This window comes from Pseudophryne corroboree, chromosome 10 (assembly GCF_028390025.1).
Source record: "Pseudophryne corroboree isolate aPseCor3 chromosome 10, aPseCor3.hap2, whole genome shotgun sequence".
NCBI classification, from domain to species: Eukaryota; Metazoa; Chordata; class Amphibia; order Anura; family Myobatrachidae; genus Pseudophryne; species Pseudophryne corroboree.
In genome coordinates this window covers 257,861,548-257,886,910 of record NC_086453.1, presented here as the reverse complement: position 1 = coordinate 257,886,910, position 25,363 = coordinate 257,861,548, and the positions used below count along the sequence as shown (strand labels likewise).

The 25,363-nt window shown below is 43.3% G+C and overlaps 1 protein-coding gene across 4 annotated transcripts in view; it reads right to left on the bottom strand.

The window, feature by feature from the left end:
- Nucleotides 1-1,252: 1,252 nt before the first annotated feature.
- The window catches only part of LOC134966455 (indolethylamine N-methyltransferase-like), a 143,702-nt gene continuing 119,591 nt past the window's right edge, over nucleotides 1,253-25,363 (bottom strand). For 3 of the 4 annotated variants that reach the window (XM_063943211.1, XM_063943208.1, XM_063943209.1), the window contains one exon: nucleotides 18,343-21,366. In XM_063943211.1, coding sequence (XP_063799281.1) covers nucleotides 21,072-21,366 — 295 coding nt within the window. In that variant the 3' untranslated portion in view covers nucleotides 18,343-21,071. Of the gene's footprint in view, nucleotides 2,268-18,342; nucleotides 21,367-25,363 lie in introns of those variants that run through there. The other variant, XM_063943210.1, reaches the window with a different exon arrangement.

Below are 25,363 nucleotides of genomic sequence, written 5' to 3'. Positions count from 1 at the left end.
CACAGTAAAATATTGCTTCTTTGATTTTACATGCCCTCTATGCCTTTGGGAATTGGCCTTAGCAGATGACGTTAATGGATTTGCATTGTCAATGTCATGACTAATGGCAGCAGCTTCAGCACTATTAGTAGAAAGTGGTTCCTGATCTTTCAATTGTTTGTCCTCCATTTCTATCAACACAAAGTGGAATACAGCAACAGTGTCACACAAATGAGTCAGAAATATGTATAATAATTACACACTGCGGTTGACTTCACCAACAGCATCACACAGATGAGTCAGAAATATGTATAATAATTACACACAGAGGTTAACTTCACTGACAGCGTTGCACAAATGAGTCAAAAATGTATATAATAATTACACACTACGGTTGACTTCACCAACAGCATTGCACAAATGAGTCAGAATTTTGTATAATAAATACACACTGCGGTTGACTTTACCGACAGCGTGGCACAAATGAGTCAGAAATGTGTAGAAGTATTTTTTTATATCACACACCAGTGGCTACAGTGTCACTCAAATGAGTCAGAAATATATATAATAATTACACACTGTGGTTTACTCCACCCACATGTGTCACACAATACGTGTTTGAGTAGGAAATACCATACTGCGGTCTGACCAGTGTCACAGTACTGTACTTCTGAAAATGAAATAAAAATTGTATAGTACACTGGGGTACAGCACAAACAAACAAAAATATATTTTTTTTAATTATAATTTTTGGCTTTTTGTTTTTAGCTTTTATTGTTTTAATTTTACACTGGGGCAGAGCCCCTGGATGGAAGGACATATCACCCCTTTCAGATACAACAGACAGAGAGAGAGCACCCCTTTTTCAAATACAGCAGACAGAGCACTCCTTTTTCAGATACAGCAGAGAGAGCACCACTTTTTCAGATAAAACAGACAGAGAGAGCACCCCTTTTAGATACAGCAGAAGGAGCATCCGTCCTACGCCACCCATTACTGAGACGGACATGTCCATCTAGTACACTCTCCATGCCGGAGTGAAGATGGTGCCAATCATCGGGGACTTATATAGAATCCAAAACCTGCAAGAATCCGACAGCGGAATGATGACATTTTGCCTAGTTTTGAGACCCAAGTAAAGCAGGAAGTTCTGAGCCGGAATTGGATTCCGTCTCGGATCGGGATGTTTAGGGGGAATTAAACCACTCATCCCTAGAAAATATAATAGTGTATTATCAATGTTGTCTTACAAGTTCAATTGAAAATCTGCAACTTTGTAAATAACAAGTATTTTTATTGCAATGTATATTATTTTATTTCATAAACTTTATTAACACAGAATATATTAATACATACCGTATAATAGCAAAACACCCCGTTAGTTACATGGGTAAGCACGTGTAAAGATATACAGAATAAAGACTGTCACTTAGTGAAATATAAAATTTATAAATCAGCAAGCACAGGGAGTAGTTTATTTACTTTTTATTATTGAATGTGATCCTGTTTTAAATGTTTTCTAATTATAGCCAATAGTGATAATTTTATTGCAATTTGACTGAAATGTATGTTTATGTTGGATAGGACAGCAAGTTAGAAACCAAGAGGCTTTCATTTGGTATTACAGTATGTGAAACATGTACAAATATGGATTCAACTATCCAGCAATATTAATAATTAGTAAATGAAGCTTAAGAACAAGAGTCACATTAGTTATATGTGGCCAAAAATGTAAATACATCAATATAAAGTGATGATCTGTGAAAAGAGAGATGAATGATTGTAAAGAAAAGGCAATGCAAACACACTATGTAGATTTTTCAATTTGTTTCCAAAGTGATTAATGACCGCCTTCCCATTACTTTGGTTTACAGGCATGGACAAAATACCTACTGCCAGCGTCAAAAATATCCTTCCTTGACACATCTATCCGAGGAGTAACTATCAGTTTCTTTATTTCATAACCAGCCTTTTTAAAAGCCATCTCCAGGTCATTTTGTGATACAGTCAAGACAGTAATCCGTTTGTTACCAACATAGTAAAAGGTGGCATTTACCATACTCAAAACCAATAAGTGTCCCCCAGGGTTAAGCAAGTTTTTAAAATTTTTCAAAACATTGCAATATGATTCCATGTCCTTACAAGGGTTTTCAAGGCAGAGGCAGGTGAGGAGACAATCAGCGGGAGGCAGAACAATAGGATCATAAGGGTTACTTTTCAGTGCATCACATTTCAGGACCTGTTTCACCTTACTGCGGAGCTTCTCAGCTTTTTCCTCATAATTCTCCCTTTAAAAGAAGCACAAAGCATACTGTTGTTATGTATTATATTCTACTGTAAGTCATACTAAACAGATTTTAGTATCAGATGCACACAGACATAACTAGTGTAGTGGATGGGAGCTGTCAACCCCATATGGGAATGCTGCTACCTATTTCTCTTACATCCTAGAGGATACAGGGGTTCCATTTAGTACCATGGGGGCAGGGCCAGTGCTGGGGTGTTTGGCACCCCCTTGCAAACTATAAATTTGTGCCTTCCCTCCCATATTTCATGACACAAAAAAGGGTGTGGTCTCAAGTCACATTACACCACTCACTTGTGGCCCTTATTCACGTTACGTAACAAGGTAGTGGCTTTTATTCACATTACATCACACGGTGGTGCAACTTATTCACGTTACGCCACATGATATTGCCCCTTATTCACGTTATACCACACGATAATGCCCCTTTTTCATGTTACGCACCACAGTAGTACCCCTCGTATATGTTATGCCTCACAATAAATGAGGGTAAGACATATAAAGATACATTCACATAAATTAGGGTACACTGATGTAATTTCCGGTTGAAGATCTCTGGGTAGAGGGGAAAACAGAAAGATGGTGAAACAGGCCATGAAATTAATTTGCATTCCTTATCACAACACTGTTTCTATAGTTGGGTCATATATCAAATCTGCCGCAATTACAACGCCCTCGCTCCTGAGACTCATCAAATTTGTCTTATGTTTTTGCCGCGTCAAAATTCGAACACATCTGAATATCAGACTGATAATTATGATGACACCCAGGATACAGAGGAGAAACTTTCCCATGCTTGCAATCACATTTTGTGCCCACTCTCCTAACCCAGAGAACCATTTGAGTGGGTTCAACCATGAGGACCAGCCGGTCAATTTATTACCCACAGCCGCTAAAGTGAAATTGTGTTTCCTTCTGAACTCCCATGTCAAAGTCGAAAAATATTACAGAACACACAGCACGTATAAAATAAACACACATGCCCACTGCGCGTGCACTTGTTCCGCCGTGCGTGCACATATCCGTAATTTGCGTATGGTCGCTCCCGCGGTCCTACGCGTGGTGGTGGTATTTACGGCGGAGTTTGTGAACGCATGGAGGGCTATCAAAACATTACATATTTAATACAAATAGTGCACATTGTACACATAGTCCCCCTGCACCATATCAGCAAGTATCAACAGTTTAAATGATTCCAGGACAAAGGGATTTGCCTTTGCATGATAGGAGGGGACAGACTAAGGTTATAAGGTGGTGTATGGTATCCAGCTGTAGGGTATTTTAAGGGTAACATTCCGGTGTTGGTTTGAGGAAGATTGCATGTTCCTGCGTATAGTTATGTGCAGAAACAGAATATAGATATAAACTGTATTTACTGTATATTATGTTTGCGGCGGGAATCTAGAGGAGACCACCCACAGGAGCAGTTGAGAAAGACATCGCCCACCTTTTCAAATCAACCTATGACCTCTCCTGTACTGTAAGGATGCATCCCTGTGTCCAATGGACAAAGGGATTACAGTATCCATTGTATTGCTTTTGGAAATATTGTATAAAAAGCCTGTTGCTGCCTGGCCGGTCAGAAGACACTTAATGCTATCTACATGATTAGCAGAGGACTGGACCAGGAAGCGCATGCAAATATTCTCACGTATGTACATTGACTGTAGCCATTTACTCTGTTGTATTGTAGTGTATAATTTGTATTGTTAACCCCCTTTCAGATATATTACTCTGTCGTGTCGGAACCCAGTGATTAACTACAAATTGGTGTTGTGTCCTCTTTTCCCTGCTAGGGTTTAAAGTGTATTACATTTCCTAACTGTATAAGGTTTTAAAGTGTATTAATAAGAGTGTGTACGCGCTGCGTGTACTTTGTACCCCCAGTGCGGCGTTTGTACGCAGAGACCGTACACGGTACGGGACTCATTACACAAATAGCGTAAAAGGTACATAGAGTGCATATTAAGTTTAGCGGCCGTAGCGGCTCCATGGTAAAGGTGTGTTTAAAGGTATAGCTTTATGGTTTAAGATAATATCGACATTATCAATTGGGGGCATCGTCCGGTTTTTCCACATACCCGCAGCCTAGCAGGTTAAGGCAGACTTTATCTATCAGCAAAGGGCGGACAGGTATCCTACGTAAACCTTTTTCTGGCCGCAGGATACACTGGGAAACCCTATCTTATTGCTGATTAGATGGTGTCTGCTCTGCATGGTTTGTAGGGATGCTGGTGGGACCCGTAAAGTAAATACGCAAAGCTATTTTAAATGTCTGTGAATTTCTGTTTGGCACCAAATGCGCACACAACACAAGCGTACACCTGTACTTTGTATACCTGCTCACATTGTTGCCATAAGTACTGATTACTAGATTAATTTAGACCTGTGCAGAGAAATTTTTTGCTATTTAGTTAAAACATAGACTAAATATTAAGGAAGTAAACGTAAAACACAAATACAGTCTGGCCTAGTTAAACAGGTTTATACAGAAAGAAACTGTGTTGTGTTAAGTAAACGATTATAGGTAATATCGCTTACATTTATAGAAGTGTGGAATTTGTGCTATTGCGGACGAACGGTTTTTGTACACGTGTCTCGGACAAAGTACGGGACTGCGTTTGCAACGTAAAGACATACACACGGTTGCGTGTTTACGCAACGTGCGTAAGGGTACGACCGCTAAGTACAAATTACACAATAGCATTGTTTAGTTTAGGGACGGGACAGTAGCCACGCTACATTAGCACAAATTGCTCGGTTTCCAAGATTTATTTTAAACAAAACCTTTTTTACTGTATTGCCTCTGGTACTAAAGCTGTTTATCTGAATGAATGATAATTTTCTGTACAGAAAAACCAAAGTGTATTTGAGTGAATGAACGTGAGTGAGCAAACATAATAAAGGTTTAGTGGACCCAGGGAATTCGGGATCCCGTCGAGTGGTACATCAAGTGAGTGGAGCTTGGTGGCGTGAGGCAGCTGACTCACGGTAATATAGATTGAAGTACAAAGGAGCAAGGTTGCAGAGTACCGCGGCCCAGGAGGTCAGCGAGGTTTAGAGTACCGCAGCCCAGGGGGTTAGCGAAGGTTTACCCATTTAGGTTTTTTTTTATATGCTCTGGCTGAGGTCTCGCAGCCTGAAAAATAGATTCCAGTGGTCGTACAGCGGATAAGTAACAAGTACCTATACGCTGTGCGATTGGACCGCGCGTTCGTGGGTGCAATATTTTGCGCAACGTGATACTCTTTTTACGAGCTTTGCGTAATATCGCGGTATCATTAGCACTATATATAGCATACGCAAGCGTGATTTGTGTATAATAAAGGTTTGGGGAGTTTTCACTGGTCTCTCTCAGGAAATCTCCAACAACTTATATTTACTGGAAAGGGTAAGTTATTCCCAGATACTTCCAGTAAATAGAGGTTACATAGGGCCCTAGGTTGGGTACATTGCCTTCGCTATCGACAGTGTATGGTAGTACTGGCCAACGTGGGCGGTGAGCGGGTGAAGAGTGCTCAGAGAACTTTCACTGTTGCCTTATATTGAGTATTTTGTTTTTTTGTGGGATTAGCCGAAAGGACAATACCTGCAAAATATGGGGGCCAGTTGCTCAAGTAAGGGACGTTCAACCAAGGTTCAGGTTGACATACCGCGGCCCAGGGGTTCAGCGAGGTTCATAATGTGTGAGAAGTATGGACAACACACAGAAGTTTTGTGTAATGAATGGGAACGTATGATTGCGGAAGATAGGGAACCATTCCTTAAGGTAGGCAGTTTTGAACCAGAGGTATTGCAGAATTTAAGGATTAGGATATGTCTGATAAAATCCCGAAAGCAAAGGGTCAGACACACAAATTGTTTAAACTTATGGCAGCAAGAGGGCGATATGCAAAGAGAATTAGCTCACGCAGCAGGTTCCAAACCTAGCAGGAAAATGATGGCAACCGCACCACCACCACCACCACCACCGTATATTGTAGGGGAGAAAGTGGCTACAGACAATGGCATATTGGTATCCGATAAGAGTATAGTTGATAAATGTACTAACGCTAACCCTTGCAAGTTGTATCCCATTTTAAACTTTCCTCAGGATTGCGAGCAAGAAGATGAGCCCAGCACAATATCGGCACTCTCTCTAGCAGCCACCATACAGAATACTCAGGTGGGCACGGCCCAACTAGTAAGATCACTTGTAAGGCCCCCTAGCGGAGGGATAAGTGAGGTTGTGTCCACAGGTAAGTACGGTACCATACATTATGCAGAGACAATAGCACCTCAGATTGTGGAGTCAACTCAGAATGATGTAATTGAATTAAATCCTGTCAGGGTGATCGCAGTCCCCAATGGGAAGACTGATGCTCAGGGAGTCATTCCCATCAGGAACATAGCTATGCATTGTCCCTGGTCCCGGACAGAATTGAGGGCAATTATGTCAGAATTTCCCAATCCCAGAAAGGATCTAGTCGCATGCCAGAGGTTCATTACAGAATTAGGTAACGCCACCGAACCCACAAACAAAGATTGGTGAACAGTGCTACGAGTATGTTTACCTTCCAATATTGACCTCGCGAAATTCATTACTGATTGTAAATTAGACGCAGAAGTACCTCTCACTGATGAATACATTCAGGAGAATGTACGACAAATCAATCTGCAATTAGGAGTATATTTCCCTACTGTTGTCAAACGGAATAAAATCTTTTCCATAAGACAAAAAGAAGGTGAAATGGCATCTGAATATTTCCACCGAGCACTGCAGGAAATGGCTAGATACACTGGGATCGAGGACATTAAGGACAATGTACATCACAGGGAGGTAGCTGTGTCAGTATTAATGGACGGGTTAAAAGAGACATTAAGAACAAGGGTACAAACCACTCTACCTAACTGGAGAGGTATCTCGGTGGCTGCATTAAGAGAGTCCGCTATCGAGCACGATCGGGATGTCATTAAGCACAGGGAGTCTCAGGGGGATAAGCTGATGACAGTAAGTATAAATGCTCTTACAACAAAACCGCATCAGCCAAAACCCCAGACCCCTGATGGTAAGTCACGTGTAGTAGTATGCTATAACTGTCAGAAGGAAGGACATTTTGCACGGAACTGTAGGTATAAAAACACACATAAGTTATTCCGACCCCCTAGACCAGGATATGAACCACACTATAATATGCATAATTGGGATCAGGGATCGCAAAGGAGAAGTTACAAGCCACATGCAGGGGAAACAAGGAGGTATCCATCTAGGAGGGACTGGCAGACCTCCGAAAATTCTCAGTTACCCCCCTCACATATTGTAGCTGCCAGTGCGCTGCGGGCGGGTCACAATATACAATAGGGGTTGGGCCACACCTGTAGTCTGCAGCCAGTGAAGTTGATTGCTAGCCTTGGTAGTGAACCTGAGGTCACAGTTGATGTAGCTGGTAGATCATTACCTTTTCTTGTAGATACAGGGGCGGCCAGGTCAGTGTTAAATTCGATGGTAGGTATGAAAACCACGGGTAAAACAATTTCGGCAATGGGAGTAACAGGAGTAGTGCAACACTACCCTTTGAGTAGACCTGCAGAGATTACGATAGGGCCTTTGCAGACCAAGCATTCCTTTTTGCTAGCTTCATCAGCTCTGACTAATCTACTTGGGAGAGATTTATTGTGTAAAATGAGGTGTGTCATATATTGTACTCCTGAGGATGTCTTCTTGGATATACCCGAGAATCACGTTCAGGAAGTGCAGGATATGTTAGACACCCCACAAAGGCTAATGTCACACTCTGCTGTTATAGACAGGTGTCCAACAAAGGTAGAGGAAATGATCTCACAAATACCGGGATCCCTCTGGACCAAAGATGGACAAGACACTGGATTGATGGCGAATGTAGCTCCAGTAGTAGTGCAAATTAAAGATGGTAGGATAGCTCCAAAAATCCCTCAGTATCCTCTGAAGCCAGAGGTGGAATTAGGAGTGTACCCAGTCATAGAGCGCTTGCTACAACAGGGCATCCTAGTCAGGACGTCCAGCACTGCCAATAGCCACATCTTCCCTGTGAAAAAGAGTGGAGGGAGGGGTTACAGGCTAGTACAGGATCTAAGGGGGATAAACAAGATAGTTGAGAGCCAATTCACCGTAGTACCAAATATAGCTGTCATCCTCATGCAAATTCCCCCTACTGCAAAATTTTTCACTGTCATTGACCTCTGTTCTGCTTTCTTTTCTGTCCCTCTGCACCCTGACAGCCTATACCTGTTTGCATTCACATACAGGGGAGTACAGTACACCTGGACTCGCCTACCCCAAGGTTTCATTGACAGCCCAAATATTTACCCCCAGGCTTTGCATGACTGTTTACAATCCTTTCAACCTGAGAGCAGATCAGTATTAATACAGTATGTAGATGACTTACTGCTGTGTTCTGATTCACTCGTATCGTCCTTGAAAGACATGAAACAGCTTCTGTTTCACCTTTCTAATACGGGACACAAGGTTTCAAAGGATAAGTTGCAGCTGTGCCAGACCAGGGTAAAATATTTGGGACATTGCTTGACGCAAGGACTTAGACACCTCACCGCTGATAGAATACAGGCGATTCGCGACATGACTCTGCCACAAACCAAGCAACAGATCCGCACCTTTCTTGGAATGTGTGGGTACTGCCGAAACTGGATCCCAGGGTTCTCCTTACTGGCTTTACCTATGCAAGAGATGGTCTCTTCGAACAAACCAGATCGGATCTCGCACACAGATGAGTCCGAACTGGCATTTGGGAGAATCAAACAGTGATTATCACAGTCACCTGCATTAGGCATGCCAGATTATGGGAAACCCTTTGAATTGTATGGTGCGGAAAGTGCTGGGTGTGCGGCAGGTGTTCTAAACTAGAGACATGGTGATGCCAGCAGGCCGGTAGCTTACTACAGTGCACAGTTGGACACCGTAGCGCGGTCTCTCCCAACATGCTTGCGAAGTGTTGCAGCGACAGCTTTGCTAGTAAGTGAAAGCAAAGACGTAGTGTTAGGACACAACCTGACAATCCATACACCTCATGCAGTGTCAGCCTTACTGAACTCCGCCCAAACCAGACATGTCTCATCGGCAAGGTTTACAAAGTGGGAATTAGCACTAATGGCCCCTGTAAACATCACCATAAAGAGATGCAGTGCACTAAATCCTGCAACTTATCTGCCAAGTGTGCCTGGACAGGCACAAAGGGTGGAGGATGAGAATGATGGTGAAGGAGGATTTAGTGCAGACACTGACACGCATGATTGTATGGAATACCTGAACCAGACTTTCACTGCAAGACCTGACATTAGTGACAACCCACTGGAAGGCGTAGATTTTACTTTTTACACTGACGGTAGTTGCCACAGACAGATGGACTCGGAAGACCTGTGTACTGGATACGCAGTCGTAGATTACAGAGGTATCATAGAAGCTGAGCCCCTGGGCCCACCGCACTCAGCACAAGTTGCTGAGCTGGTCGCCCTAACCAGAGCGTGTGAATTGGCCAAGGGTAAGTCAGCCAAAATATACACAGATTCTAGGTATGCCTTTGGAGTAGTGCATGATTTCGGGGCCCTATGGTGCCTCGTAAATGTCATGATGGCAGCTGGCACACCTGTAGCGCATGCATCCCACATAAAAAGGCTTCTAACAGCGATACAAGAACCAGACAGAGTGGCTGTTATCAAGTGCAAAGCGCACACTTACAGCCAAGATCCAATCTCACTTGGTAACAGCCGGGCAGACGAAGCTGCTAAATCAGCAGCCAGCACCCCCATACAAACAAATATCACATCACTGATGACATTCAACACAATCAACACATAAAAATTAATCGAAATGCACAATTTGTGTTCTCCACAGGAAAGGGCGGTCTGGAGGTCAAAGGGGTATGGCCAGGAGTCCTCAGGACTCTGGACAGGTGGACAGGGTAAGCCAGTGGCCCCCAGAGCATATCTTCCAAGCTTAGCTGAGGCGGCACACGGTCTGACTCATCTGGGTAAAGAGAGTATGTGTAAGCTGGTGAGAGCCTACTGGTGTGCGCCAGGATTCTCTTCTCATGTGGGTAAGAGAGCAATGACATGTCTTACTTGCTTGAGGAAGAATATTGGAAAGTCAATACCAACAGAACCATCCCATATCCCTCCGACAGACGGCCCTTTTCAGGTAATACAAATTGACTTCATACAGTTACCACCCTGTAGGAATTTAAAATATGTGTTAGTCTGTATTGATGTGTTTTCCAATTGGGTAGAAGCGTTCCCTGCTGCCACAAATACTGCTACGTTCACTGCAAAGAAAATTGTGCAGGAATTTGTGTGTAGATATGGTATCCCTAGAATAATTGAAAGCGATAGGGGTACCCATTTTACAGGTGAAGTCTTTCAGGTTATGTGCAAACTGATGGGAATTAATAGCAAGCTGCATACTCCGTACCGCCCACAGGCGAGTGCGAAGGTGGAAAGAGTGAACAGCACTATTAAGAACAAGCTGAGCAAAGTGATGGCTGAGACTGGATTGTTGCGGCCAGAAGCTTTGCCACTAGTATTGTACAGCATCAGAACCACTCCCAGGTCCCCCCTTAACCTATCACCCTTTGAGATTCTTTTTGGCCGACAACCCCATGTAATGATAGACCCCCAGGATGATTTGAAATGCAATAACGAAGTGACTGTAAATACTTGGTTAAGATGAGCCAGCAGCTGAGGAATCAAAATAGAAATCTAAAGCTGGTGATTCCTGACCTACCGAACAGTAATTGTCATGACATTGAAACTGGGGATTATGTAATGATTCAATATTTTCTACGCTCAGGTTGCCTCATTGACAGGTGGGAAGGACCGTACCAAGTCTTACTAACCAGAACGACAGCATTAAAGGTTGCCGAAAGAGAGACTTGGGTCCACTTATCCCACTGTAAGAAGGGCGCTGACCCGGAGAGAACCCGTGACAAAGAGCAGAGTATAGAGAACATCGTATCACTGGAGTGTCTGTTCTGGGAAGGTTGAGACGGCACCTGAGCGTGGAGAACAACAAGACCAGAGGCGGTTGTCGCACCAGTTTTTCTTTTTTATTATTTTCTCCATCTCCCACTACCCTCCTTCTCTCCTTCCTTTCCTCCCCCTTCTTGTTCCCTTTCTCTCCCCTTAACAAGATGGACTTACCCCAAGAGACTGCGTTCCGGGTTTTCCTGTTAATCCTTTTGTTGACCAGAACAGTCTGTTTCGGTGAGGGTCCCAGAGGGGTCGAGGAAGGATCTGGAATGGGTTCTGATGGCGAGGATGGATTTGTAGAATTCCAAGAGCAACACATCACTCGAGCAAATGCGAGTATCAGAAAACGATCTGGTAGTCAGGGAGCTCGGAGGCACTGTGAAGGGTTATTGGCTGAGGAAAATTGCATTTGTAGGAATTGTGAGAACATAGACGAGGATGGGTGCATCCAGATATGTCAGTCCAGCCTTAATATCAACATGGACCATCATCCATTGAGTGATTGCCACTCACTAGTGGGTAAGGCCTTAAACCAGACAGAATGCTGGGTGTGCTCACAAGTACCTCAAGGTCAGAGCAAGTCAGGATTAGTACCTTACCCTTTAGCAATAGATGAGGTACTCGAATTACGGGGTGGGAGACCGGTGGACAAGAAATTCAATATTTCTAGGACCCCTAGTTTGAAGCTCCACCAGTATCATGTAGATAGATCCTTATTATGCTTCAATATTTCCAATTTCCGAAAACCAGGAAATTGGGAGGTGACATGGAATAATCAAACCATGGCCTTTTCGCACAGAGCTGAAAGGATACCCATAGACTCTGAACTTGTACGCCAAATAGCCAACAGTGGAAGGTATTTTCGGTATAGGTATATTCGAGGAAGCAAGACCATGTTGGTTGGAGAAGTATCACTAGGGTACTGTGCTCATATCATCCAGCCTGATACCTGTACTCAGCAGATGGGAGAACTAGGGATTGGGTTTTTCACTTGGAAAGTTTGTAATATGGTAATGTCATATTTGGTCCCATATGTTCTCCCCGATGATGCCTATTTCATATGTGGGAGGAAGGCGTATAAGTGGCTTGCCCCAAACTCAGAGGGATTGTGTTATGTTGGAAGAGTGTTGCCAGAGGTCATGACCATAACCCATGATAAAATGAAAGATGTTCACCGCAGTGCTCAGGCTCCTTATACTCAAACTCACTATGAACACATCATCAAGAGACACCTCATAGATAGGACAGAGCACGTAGCCTCTGATTTGATCCACGAATCCACCGGGATGCAATTCCTTCTCGCATTAGACATCACCCGTACTGCCAGAGGAATTATAAATTATAGGTATATCCATGCGCTAGCGAACTTGATAGATAATATCACTGAGATGTATGACGACACCTTCAGGTATACGGGTAGGGAGTTACAAGCTTACAAGACAGAACTGATCCAGCACAGGATGGTCCTCAATTACATCACAGCCGTGACGGGTGGGTACTGTGTCACTTTGGCAACTCAATATGGTGTGAAGTGCTGCACGTATATTACAAACAGCACTGACGACCCCACAGAGATTATCGATTAAAAGATGGATGATATATTGCAGTTGAAGTGGGAGTACCGGAGGAGACACAATCTTACCCTGACCGCTGTGGGTAATGAGCTGACCGGCTGGGTCTCATGGTTGAACCCACAAAATTGGTTCTCAGGATTAGGAGAGTGGGCTCAAAATGTTATTATGAGTGTAGGAAAGTTTCTCCTTTGTATCCTGGGAGTCGTCATAATTATTGGCTTGATATTTAGGTGTGTTTGAATCCTAACGCGGCGCAAGCACAGCACAAATTTGATGAGTTTAAGGAGCGGGGGCATTGTTACAGCAGCAGATTTAATTTACGACCCATCCATAGAGACAGTGTTATGATAAGGATTGCAAATGAATTCCATGGCCTGTTTCTTCACCCGTTTTTCCTTTGTCTCCCCCTTTGCCCAGATACTCCGATCCCGAAAAGACATCGACCCTACTCAAGAACGATTATGAAAATGTTATGTGAACGTATTTTAGATATGTGTCTTATCTTCATCACTAAAACCTTCAGTTAGTGACACACATAGTCTACAGGTGATATCCACATATACTAGCACTCACATATGTTCCACCTCCATGTATCATCAACTAAATGTGCACCCCATTTGTTGGAACAAGAAGCCGAAAAAAGCTCGGTAGTGCTTGTTGGCCCACTTACAGACCCTTAATACGGGATAAGAAGGATTTAATGTATACTTCGCAATACCTCGAAGCTAATCTAGAACATATACGGCAAGATGATACATGCCCCTCAGACATGGATTCATACATACATGCTTTTTACTATTCCACTAGGTCATACATTTCCCACCTACAACTCTCCTCCTACCATCCAATCATCTGTAGATATTGTATTGATATTTTTCTGTTTAGTGTTTAGATAGTGGCAGTTATTGTTGACTGCCAAAGGGTGGACTGTCAAAGTCGAAAAATATTACAGAACACACAGCACGTATAAAATAAACACACATGCCCACTGCGCGTGCACTTGTTCCGCCGTGCGTGCACTTATCCGTAATTTGCGTATGGTCGCTCCCGTGGTCCTGCGCGTGGTGTGGGTATTTACGGCGGAGTTTGTGAACGCATGGAGGGCTATCAAAACATTACATATTTAATCCAAATAGTGCACATTGTACACATAGTCCCCCTGCACCACATCATCAATTATCAACAGTTTAAATGATTCCAGGACAAAGGGATTCGCCTTTGCATGATAGGAGGGGACAGACTAAGGTTATAAGGTGGTGTCTGGTATCCAGCTGTAGGGTATTTTAAGGGTAACATTCCGGTGTTGGTTTGAGGAAGATCGCATGTTCCTGCGTATAGTTATGTGCAGAAACAGAATATAGATATAAACTGTATTTACTGTATATTATGTATGCGGCGGGAATCCAGAGGAGACCACCCACAGGAGCAGTTGAGAAAGACATCGCCCACCTTTTCAAATCAACCTATGACCTCTCCTGTACTGTAAGGATGCATCCCTGTGTCCAATGGACAAAGGGATTACAGTATCCATTGTATTGCTTTTGGAAGTATTGTATAAAAAGCCTGTTGCTGCTGGCCGGTCAGAAGACTCTTAACGCTATCTACCTGATTAGCAGAGGACTGGATCAGGAAGCGCATGCGAATATTCTCACGTATGTACATTGACTGTAGCCATTTACTCTGTTGTATTGTAGTGTATAATTTGTATTGTTAACCCCTTTTCAGATATATTACTCTGTGGTGTCGGTACCCAGTGATTAACTACAAATCGGTGTTGTGTCCTCTTTTCCCTGCTAGGGTTTAAAGTGTATTACATTTCCTAACTGTATAAGGTTTTAAAGTGTATTAATAAGAGTGTGTACGCGCTGCGTGTACTTTGTACCCCCAGCGCGGCGTTTGTACGCAGAGTCCGTACACGGTACGGGACTCATTACGCAAATAGCGTAAAAGGTACATAGAGTGCATATTAAGTTTAGCGGCCGTAGCGGCTCCATGGTAAAGGTGTGTTTAAAGGTATAGCTTTATGGTTTAAGATAATATCGACATTATCACCCACTTCAACTGCAAGATCTCATCCATCTTTTGATCGATGATCTCCTTTGGGTCTTCAGTACTGTTCGTAATATGAGCACAGCACTTCGCACCATATTGAGTTGCCAAAGTAACACAATACCCACCTGTCATGGCCGTGATGTAATTTAAGACCATCATGTGCTGGACCAGCTCCTTCTTGTAGGCCTGTAGTTCCCTACCCGTATACCTGAAGGTGTCATCATACATCTCAGTGATATTATCTATCAAGTTCGCTAGTGCATAGATGTACCTATAATTTATAATTCCTCTGGCAGTATGGGTGATCTCTTACGTGAGAAGAATCTGAATCCTGGTGGATTCATGGATCAAATCAGAGACTGCGGGCTCTGTCCTATCTATGAGGTATCTCTTGACAATGTGTTCATAGTGTGTATGAGTATAAGGAGTCTGAGCGTTGCGGTGAATATCTTTCATTTTGTCGTGTGCAATGGTCATGACCTCTGGTAGTACTCTGCCTTGGTAACACATTCCTTCGGAGCTCGGAGTAAGCCACTTGTACGCCTTTCTTCCACATACGAAATATGCATCATCTGGGAGAACACAGGGTACAGAATGCATTAATTCCATGTCACACATAATACTTATAAAGAAACCTTTCCCCAGTTCTTTCATCTGCTCGACACAAGTAGCTGACTGGATGATGTGTGCACAATATCGCTGTGACACTTTTCCAGCCCACATGGTTTTGATCCCACGTGTATACCTGTATCGGAAGTACTTCCCACTTATGGTTATCCTACGTACAAGTTCGGAGTTGATGGGTTCCTTATCAGCCCTATGTGAGATGGTCATTGTCTGATTGTTCCATGTCACTTCCCAATTTCCTGGTTTCCAGAAATTGGACATGTTAAAACACAGTAGTGACCTGTCTATGTGGTACTGGTGGAGCTTCAAGCTAGGGGGCCTAGATATATTGAATTTCCTGTGCACCGGTCTCCCCCCATGTAATTCGAGTACCTCATTTACTGTTAAGGGGTATGGCAATAATCCCGATTTTACTCTGTACTTGAGGTACTTGTGAGCACACCCAGCATTCCGTTTGGTTTAAGACCGTACCCACTAATGAGTGGTTATCACTCAAAGGATGTCCGCCAATGTTGATATTATTGTTTGACTGACATCTCTGGATGCACCCATCTTCGACTATGTTATCGCAGTACTTACATATGCAGTATTCATCAGAAAATAACCCTTCACATTGCCTCCGAGCTCCGTGACTACCAGATCTCTTAGTGATACCAGCTTTGACCAAAGTGATGGACTCATCCTGGGGTCCTACGAATTCATCCTCTCCATCAGAACCCATACCAGATCCTTGCTCGACTTCTCGGGAGCCCTCACAAAAACAAAATGTCCTGATCAAAAATAGAATCAGAAGAAAAATCCGGAACACAGGGGGTAATTCCAAGTTGATCGCAGCAGGAATTTTTTTAGCAGTTGGGTAAAACCATCTGCACTGCAGGGGGGGCAGATATAACATTTGCAGAGAGAGTTAGATTTGGGTGGGTTATTTTGTTTCTGTGCAGGGTAAATACTGGCTGCTTTATTTTTACACTGCAATTTAGATTGCAGATTGAACTCACCACACCCAAATCTAACTCTCTCTGCAAATGTTATATCTGCCTCCCCTGCAGTGCACATGGTTTTGCCCAACTGCTAAAAAAATTCCTGCTGCGATCAACTTGGAATTACCCCCACAGTCTCTTGATGTGGATCCATTTCGGTAAGGAGAAAAAAAGAATAGGGGGAAAAAGAGAAAAATGAAGTAGGGGATTGGTCGGAGGAAAAAAAATTAGGACATCCGTCCTTGATTTTGCTGTTCACCATGCTCAGGTGCCGTTCAACAGTCCTGCCTCTCAGCGTTCCCGGAATAGATTCTCTAGTGATATGAGGTTCTCTTCACCTTTCTCTTTCTTACGAGTTTTCTCCGGGTCAGCGACCTTCTTGCAGTGGGACAAGTGGATTCAAGTCTCTCTCTCGGCAACCTTCAGTGCTGTCGTGCTGGTCAACAAAACTTGATACGGTCCTTGCCACCTGTCAATGAGGCAACCTGAGCGTAGAAAATTTAGAATCATCACATAGTCCCCAGGTTCAATGTCATGACAATTGCTGTTTGGTAGGTCAGGAATCGCCAGTTTCAGATTCTTTTTCTGGTTTCTCAGTTGCTGGCTCATCCTAACCAAATATTGCACAGTCATTTCATTATTGCACTTCAGATCATCCTGGGTGTCTATCATTACATGGGGCTGTCGTCCAAAAAGAATTTCAAAGGGTGATAGGTTAAGTGGTGACCTGGGAGTGGTTCTGATGCTGTACAACACTAGTGGCAGTGCTTCTGGCCACAACAGTCCAGTTTCAGCCATCACTTTGCTCAGCTTGTTCTTAATTGTGCTATTCATTCTCTCCACCTTCGACCTGGCCTATGGCCGGTAGGGAGTATGCAGCTTACTATTAATACCCATAAGCTTGCACATGACCTGAAAGACTTCACCTGTAAAATGGGTACCCCTTTCACTTTCAGTCATTTTAGGGATACCATATCTACACACAAATTCTTGTTCAATTTTCTTAGCAGTGAATACGGCAGTATTTGTGGCAGCGGGAAATGCTTCTACCCAGTTCAAAAAGACATCAGTACATACTTTAAATTCCTACAGGGTGGTAGCTGTATGAAGTCGATTTGTATTACCTGGAAAGGTCTGTCTGTAGGAGGGATATGGGATGGCTCCCTTGGTATTGTTTTACCAATATTCTTCCTCAAGCAAGTAAGACATGTCATTGCTTTCTTGCCCGCCTGAGAAGAGAGCCCTGGTGCACTCCAGTAGGCTCTTACCAATTTGCACATACCTTCCTTGCCCAGATGAGTCAGACTGTGTGCCGCCTCAGCTAGGCTTGGGAGATATGCCCTGGGGGCCATTGGCTTACCGTGTCCATCTCTACAAAGTCCTAAGGACTCCTGACCATATCCCTCCACCTTCCAGACGGCATTCTCCTGTAGGGAACACAAATTTTGCATTTCGATTAAGTGTTGCATGTTTACCATGTTGAATGTCATCAGTTGTGTGGTGTTAATTTGTGTGGTAGTGCTCGCTGCTGATTTTGCAGCTTCGTCCGCTCAGCTGTTACCAAGTGAGATTGGGTCTTGGTTGTAAGTGTGTGCTTTACACTTGAGAACAGCTACTCTGTCAGGTTCCTGTATGGATGTCAGAAGCCTTTTAATGTGTGACGCGTGCACCACAGGTGTGCCAGCTGCCATCATGAAATTTCTGAGGCGCCACAGGGCCCAGAAATCATGCACCACTCCAAAGGCGTATCTAGAGTCCGTGTATATATTAGATGACTTACCCTTTGCCGAATGATAGAGCCGTTTCAAATAATTGAAGATCAATGAAGTCTCTTTGGTAGATTTATTGCATTGTGAAATTCACAGGGCTCACGATAAAAGAATATCATGAACTCAACATTGACACATTGATTTCATCTTATATACTTGTCTTTACAGCGTTACATGATCCAATCAAATTTGCAGACCAATCATATACATAAACCAATCACAATTCATTTATCAGAATATATTATTAATTCATATACTCCCCTTATGGGGGATTTCCAATTAATTAGCTCAACATCTTGTGATTATGACTGTTTAATATCAAAATACATTTTACCTTTCACCTACTTTCAATTATCTTTATTCTTCAAAATACAATTCCTTATTTTGCAAAACACTAGCTAACTGCAGCCTTATGACACTGGCCTTAACTTCTTGTTTTGACTAAAAATCAAAGTTTCTGCAAACATATAAAAATCACATTTAAAACAACAGTTTCTTTTAAGCAATAGACAAACTGACATCCAGCTTCCATTTTGTATTCACTTATCCATACCATACCTCTCTCTGCCAATATACTTGGCATTCTAATACACAAATCAGAAGGTTCAGTTTCACAATTTCTAATGAGGGTTAGGTAGACGCACAACATAGGCAAAAGGTAGGTTCACGGGGATGGGCCTGGCGCCAATGCTCACCGCACCGGACGGGAATCCCTGATTTTATATAGGAACCTTCCGGTGTTTGCTAAGAGGGTTTTGACACAGTTAGGTGAAACTCGCTTGTATTTCATATCTAACATACTTATCCTGATTAATTTCTACCCTGTTAACCAGTTCATAAGTAAAATTAACAAGCTGTGTACTTTCCCTACATGCCTGATCCTCCTCTAAAGCCAGGTATATGGGCTCAGCTTCCTGGAGTTGTAAACTTTCATAAGACTTGCTCATGTCAGCATATACCACCTGTCTTTCCTGCTACCCCTGACTAGTTCCCTGAGTCACCTGTTCTAGTGGAACCTCATCATCTACCACCACAATGGTCATTTCATGGTGCACTTTCAACCTCTTAAATCCTTTACCACATTGTACACAGACTACTGGTCCACACTTGATGGTAAGATATATGACTCCTACAATCAGGGCAACAAACACAATGTACTGCAATATTCCAGAGAAAAGATTTGCAATACTTCCTCCTAGCCATCCAAGTGGATCCCAACCTCCACTAGCACCTAACCTTCTCATTTCCTGCTGCAACTCTCCCACCTTGCTCTGATGAGCACCTATTTCAGCTCTGTGATCTTCAATGTAGGTACAACATTCTTGTCCTACTACTGCACACGTACCCCCTTCTGCTGCCAACAGCTGATCCAGTACCATCCTATTTTGTAAAGCCACTTTTCTTACTTGAGCCAGCTCTTCCACTGTCTGATTGATTGAAACTTCCAATTCCCCTACCATCTGATCTAGTACCGTTAAGGTTTGGGACACCGCCTTTTCCACAAGATAGATAGTGGACAGAGGAAACAAAGTTCCAGCCGTACGTTCACCATCAGAAAATCTGAAAGATACATCCCCTTTCCTCACTTCTCTTTTGCTATGTTGTCTCAAATTTGTAAGGTCACTTGACACTAAATCATGTTCTACAGGGATATTCCTTGGGTATTGATCCAGCTTAGTAGTGGCTCTCACTAAGGGGACTACATAGGAGAGCACACATTGTCCTTTGGCACCTAACGGAATCCATGAATATGCCCATTTACCACAAACCCAATACATACCCTTAGGCAGAGGCATTCCAAATATTTTGGTGTAAATGATTCCTATGTATATCATAAAATACCCGGTGTTATTGCCATTGACATCTCTACACGTGCTGTTATCAAGAGTACACCCATCACGCAGTAACTGGTCTAGGGTGTCATTAGATGTTAGTACTCCATCTGTATCTATTGAGTGCCAACAGTGTTTGAGGTTTGTCAGTGTACACTTATTTGACTTTTGAACCACAAATGTGGCTCCAGTACAGTTAGTATATCCCAGGTTTTGTCTTTTCACCCTGACTGTAATTTTCTTCCTACTTAACGTGTACTTGCCTGGCTTTGAATTGACATTTAAACAAAATTCAGGCCTCCCTGTGGCTGCGGTTACTTGTAGAGCAGGTGAATGCAGCAGACCTCTGTTTGAAACATCCAAATATGGGAAGTCTACTATATTCTGTACTTTAGGTGTCTTATTGGCACAAATGCGACTACCATTCTTTCGCTTATGGCAGGACCAATCTCTGTCTATCATGTCTGTTGTGCTTATGTAATGAGCCAGGAGGGGTATACCTGCATCTACTCTGATGGGTAGGTGGGTACAAATCCAACATTTGCTTGTGTTGAGAGCCTTTGCAATTTTACTGTGCATTGCTATCATGGAATTACCTGTAAATTCTCCTCCAAAATTATTCTTTTGTAAGGCCCTACACACACGTGTCTTGAATAACATTTCATTGTAAAATGTTACATTACCTGTTTTACTGGTCACATTGTTAACAGACCCTGGAATGTATATACAACACTCAAGCACAATGAGTATGATTGTAATCAGACATGCCCATGAGAGAATGCACCCCCATAGTCCATGGTCTGGCCTTTGGCCTATCAGCATCATCCTGTTTAGCATTGTCTTTGTTGTCCTTGATCTTCACAGTACTCTTCTAGGAGTTATGTACCCTCCACAGAGATACTGCGTTGGCAAGTGGCTCAAGGGATTATTATGCCCGAACCACTCACTTGCTAGTTTTACTGGTGAAGTGCAGAGGAGTCTTGGAGAATATCTTCCACATGTGCTGTCTCAGGAGGCGTGACTTTTCTGCAGTGGGTGAAGTGGATCCACGAAGTCTTCTCCTTAATCTTAACAGCAGTTGGGGTTGTCAACAAGACTTGGTAAGGTCCTACCCACCGGTCTGTCAGCGCGCCCGATCTCAGGAAATTTCTGACCATCACCTCATCACCAGGTTGTAGATTATGACAAGCACCTTCCACAGGGATTGGTTGTGTGCTGGTCACAGTAGTTTGGATCTTCTTTAGCTGGTTGCTTAATGAAATAAGATAGTTCACAGTTAAGTCATTTGTTTTACTGAGTTCATATGCGGGTGCAATAGTAACATTGGGCAATTTTCCAAACAGTATTTCATACGGAGAAATGTTCAACTCCCCCCTTGGTGTTGTTCTGATCGAGTGCAACACTAACGGCAAAGCTTCTGGCTACTGCAAGCTGGTCTCTTTACATATTTTGGCCAGCTTATTTTTAATGGTCCCGTTATAGCGTTCCACTTTGCCGCTAGATTGCAGATGGTATGCAGTGTTTAGCTGTTGTTTAATGCCAAGAAGCTGGCACATCTTTTTGAACACTAGTCCAGTAAAGTGTGTACCTTGGTCTGATGATATCACATATGGTATGCCGTACCTACATACAAATTCCTGTACCAATTTCTTTGCTGTGATTGCTGCTGTTGCACTGGCCACAGCATATCCCTCTACCCAACCGCTAAATGTGTCGACACAAACCAAAACATACTGAAGCATCCTAACCTTTGGAAGCTGAATGTAATCAATTTGTAGGATTTGGAAGGGACCAGTTGTTTGGGGAATGTGTGAAGGCATTGTTTTAACTGCTCTTCCAGCATTCTTCTGCAAGCAGGTGATGCAAGAAGCACAGTTCTTGGTTGCCACTGGCGCAAAGCCAGGTGCATACCAATAAGTCTTAATTAGACTTATCATGGCTGTCTTACCTGCATGGGTCAGTCCATGGGACATCTGTGCCAATGCTGGTAAGAGTGATTTAGGGGCAACAGGCTTACCTTCAGAGCTGTGCCACAGACCTTTGTTGTCTTGGGTACACTTTGCACTTTCCCACTTGGTCTTTTCCTGTAAATCACAAACTTTTTGCATATCAATTAATGTTTGTTCACTTGGTATACATACATCAGTTACCATACAAACATTTTCAACTGTAACCTTTTGTTGGGCTGCCACTTTTGCTGCAGCATCTGCCCTTCTGTTCCCTTTTGTAACTTCATCATGGCCAGTCATGTGAGCTTGACATTTAATAACTGCTATCTGTGAGGGCAGTTGTATAGCATCTAGTAATTCTTTTACTGCCTCCGCATGTGCAATTGGATTGCCTGTTGCTGTTAGGAAGTCTCTGTGTTTCCACAGATCACCAAAATCGTGTGTAACACCAAACGCGTACCTGCTGTCTGTATGTATATTTACAGTCTTTCCTTCAGCTATTTGACATGCTTTAGTTAAAGCTTTGAGCTCTGCCAACTGTGCTGAGTGTGGTGGTGGAAGTGGGGATGAAAAAAACAGTTTGTGTGTCATCCACCACAGCATATCCTGATTGAGTAGCACCCGTTTCTGTTTGTCTGTGGCAGCTACCATCAACATTGTAAACCAGATCAGGGTTCTGGAGTGGTGTTTCCTCCAGGTCCACCCTAGGGGTGGATTGCTCATCAACATATTTTAAGCAATCATGTGGGACATGTTGTTCTACTACCCCCCATTCCTCTCTCTGAAACTCATCAGTTTCATTTACCGGTAAAAGTGTTGCAGGGTTTAAGATATTGCACTTAATGAGGGTGATATTTGTGGGCATAATGAGGGCCAATTCCCACTTTGTCAGGCGTGCTGCCGTGACATGTCTTGTCTTTTGGCAGGTAAGCAGGGCTGCTACGGCATGGGGAACATAAACTTTTAGATCACAGCCCAATACAATGTCTGCTGACTTGTCTACCAGCAATGCAGCTGCTGCTATGGCTCACAGGCAAACAGGTAGGCCACATGCTACTGGGTCTAATTGGGCACTGTAATAAGCAACAGGTCTTTGCTTTTCCCCATGAAACTGTGTAAGGACACCTGTGGCATGGCCTAAGTGTTCATGACAAAAGAGAGAAAATACTTGTTTATAGTTAGGCAGCCCCAGAGCAGGGGCCGCTGTCAGGTCATCTTTAAGTTGTTGAAATGACATAGTTGTTTGTTCTGTATGTATGAGGGGCTCTGGTACAGAAGCCTTGGTCAGCTCATACAAGGGTGCAGGTAGCTGTGAGTAGTTAGGTACCCAGTTTCTACAGTAACCCACCATTCCTAGGAAACCCCTTAGCTTCCTTTTGTTGATGGGCAACCTTATGTTTTGGATGGCTGCAATCCTATCTGGGGACAGGTGTCTGAGGCCTTCAGAGAAACAGTGGCCTATATATGACACCTTTGTTTGACATAGTTGCAATTTGTCTTTGGACACCTTGTGTCCATTTGTTGCAAGGAACCTTAAAAGCTCAGCTGTGTCTTTAAGTGATGTTTCACAATCTGGGGAAAAAAGTAACAAATCGTCTACATACTGAATTAATGTAGATCCACCTGGTAGGATGAGTTTTTTAAGGTTTTCCGCAAGGGATTGGCTAAATATTGTAGGAGAATTGAGGTACCCCTGCACCATCCTTGTCCAGGTGTACAGGTTACCCCTATAGGTAAATGCAAAAAGGTATTGACTGTCTGGATGTATTGGTATGGAGAAAAATGCTGAACACAGATCAACCACTGAAAAATAAGTGCTGTCTGCGGGGATCTGCATTAATATGGTGGCTGGGTTTGGTACCACTGGGTGCAAGGGTTCAACAATTGCATTAATTGCCCTCAGGTCCTGAACTAAGCGATAACCACGCCCATTACTCTTTGTCACAGGGAAGATGGGCGTATTGGCCTGGCTCTGGGTTTTAACCAACACCCCCTGTTGTAGTAATTCTTGGATTACTGGGAACACCCCCTGTTCAGCTTCTGGCTTTAAGGGTGATTGTGGTCTACTGGGAATTACTGCTCCTGCTTTGAGCTTGACTCTTATTGGTGGGGCATTTAGTATTTTCCCCACATTGTTGGAGCCCGTGGTCCACAGCTGGTCTGGAATTGTTGATAACATTTCAGACACTTCAGGGGGGAGTACACCCAAGGTATTCAGTTCCACCCTTTCTGTAGAAGGAGGGTCACTGAGCAGTGCATCGGTGACCAAGTCTTTGTTGGAATCTGGTACCTGTAGGTATACCCCATCTGGCGTGCAAAATACTGTGCATCCCAATTTACACAGTAAATCCCTCCCCAATAAATTTGTGGGGGCATCAGCTGCTAACAAGAAGGAGTGGTCACTTGTTAAGGGTCCAACTGTTACTTTTACATCTTGTGTCTCCCTTAAGGGGATTACTTTGTTTGCCACACCTACTGCATGTACAACTTTGTTTGTGGTAGGTAAAGTAACCTTGTCCGCTATCAGGTATCGTGCAGCACCTGTGTCAATCAGGAAAGAATGTTTAGAATCTCCAATCTTTAACTCAATAGTAGGCTCTTGAGAGTTGCAAGGTATTACAGTCATGGTCTTCACAGGAGCTGCAGTATCCTGTCATTGTAAATCCTCATCACTTTCTGTGGCGCCCTTCTTTGCCTGGGACTGCCTTGGTTTCTTAGGGCGTCTGCAAAGTGTCCTTTCCTCTGGCAATTGTAACAAGTAAGTTGCGATCTGTCTGATGATCGCCTGGCACCCATGCTATAATCAATTGGTCTATTAGCTAGGTCACAGGTAGCTTGTGCAGCTTAGACCTGTAGGTTCATGAGCTTGGTTTCTGTGTTCAATTTCTTGACCCCCAAATTGTCCTCATGGTATATTGCAAGAGTGACCAGATCTTCTGGACCCTTTTTTCACCATAGAGGATCATTGATGGTCAAACGGGTTTTTACCTGAGGCTTAAGACCTTCCACAAGAGCTCCAGATAACATGGGCTGAAGCACTTCCTCCTTAAATAAATCTTCAATGCCTCCATAATTTTGGACCTCAGTTTTGAATCTGCCCCAATAATCTCTAACTGTTTCCGTAGGACCTTGTTTAATCATCATTAGTTTTCCCCAATTGGGCTGACAAGGAAACTGCTCTGTAAAAGCTGTCATTAAATGTTTCCACTCTTGGTCCAGCTCTTCTCTAGCAACGTCTACGTGAGGCTTAAACCCCGATTTATCCCACCCTAGGTCCGTTGTGAGCTCTTGTATTCTTC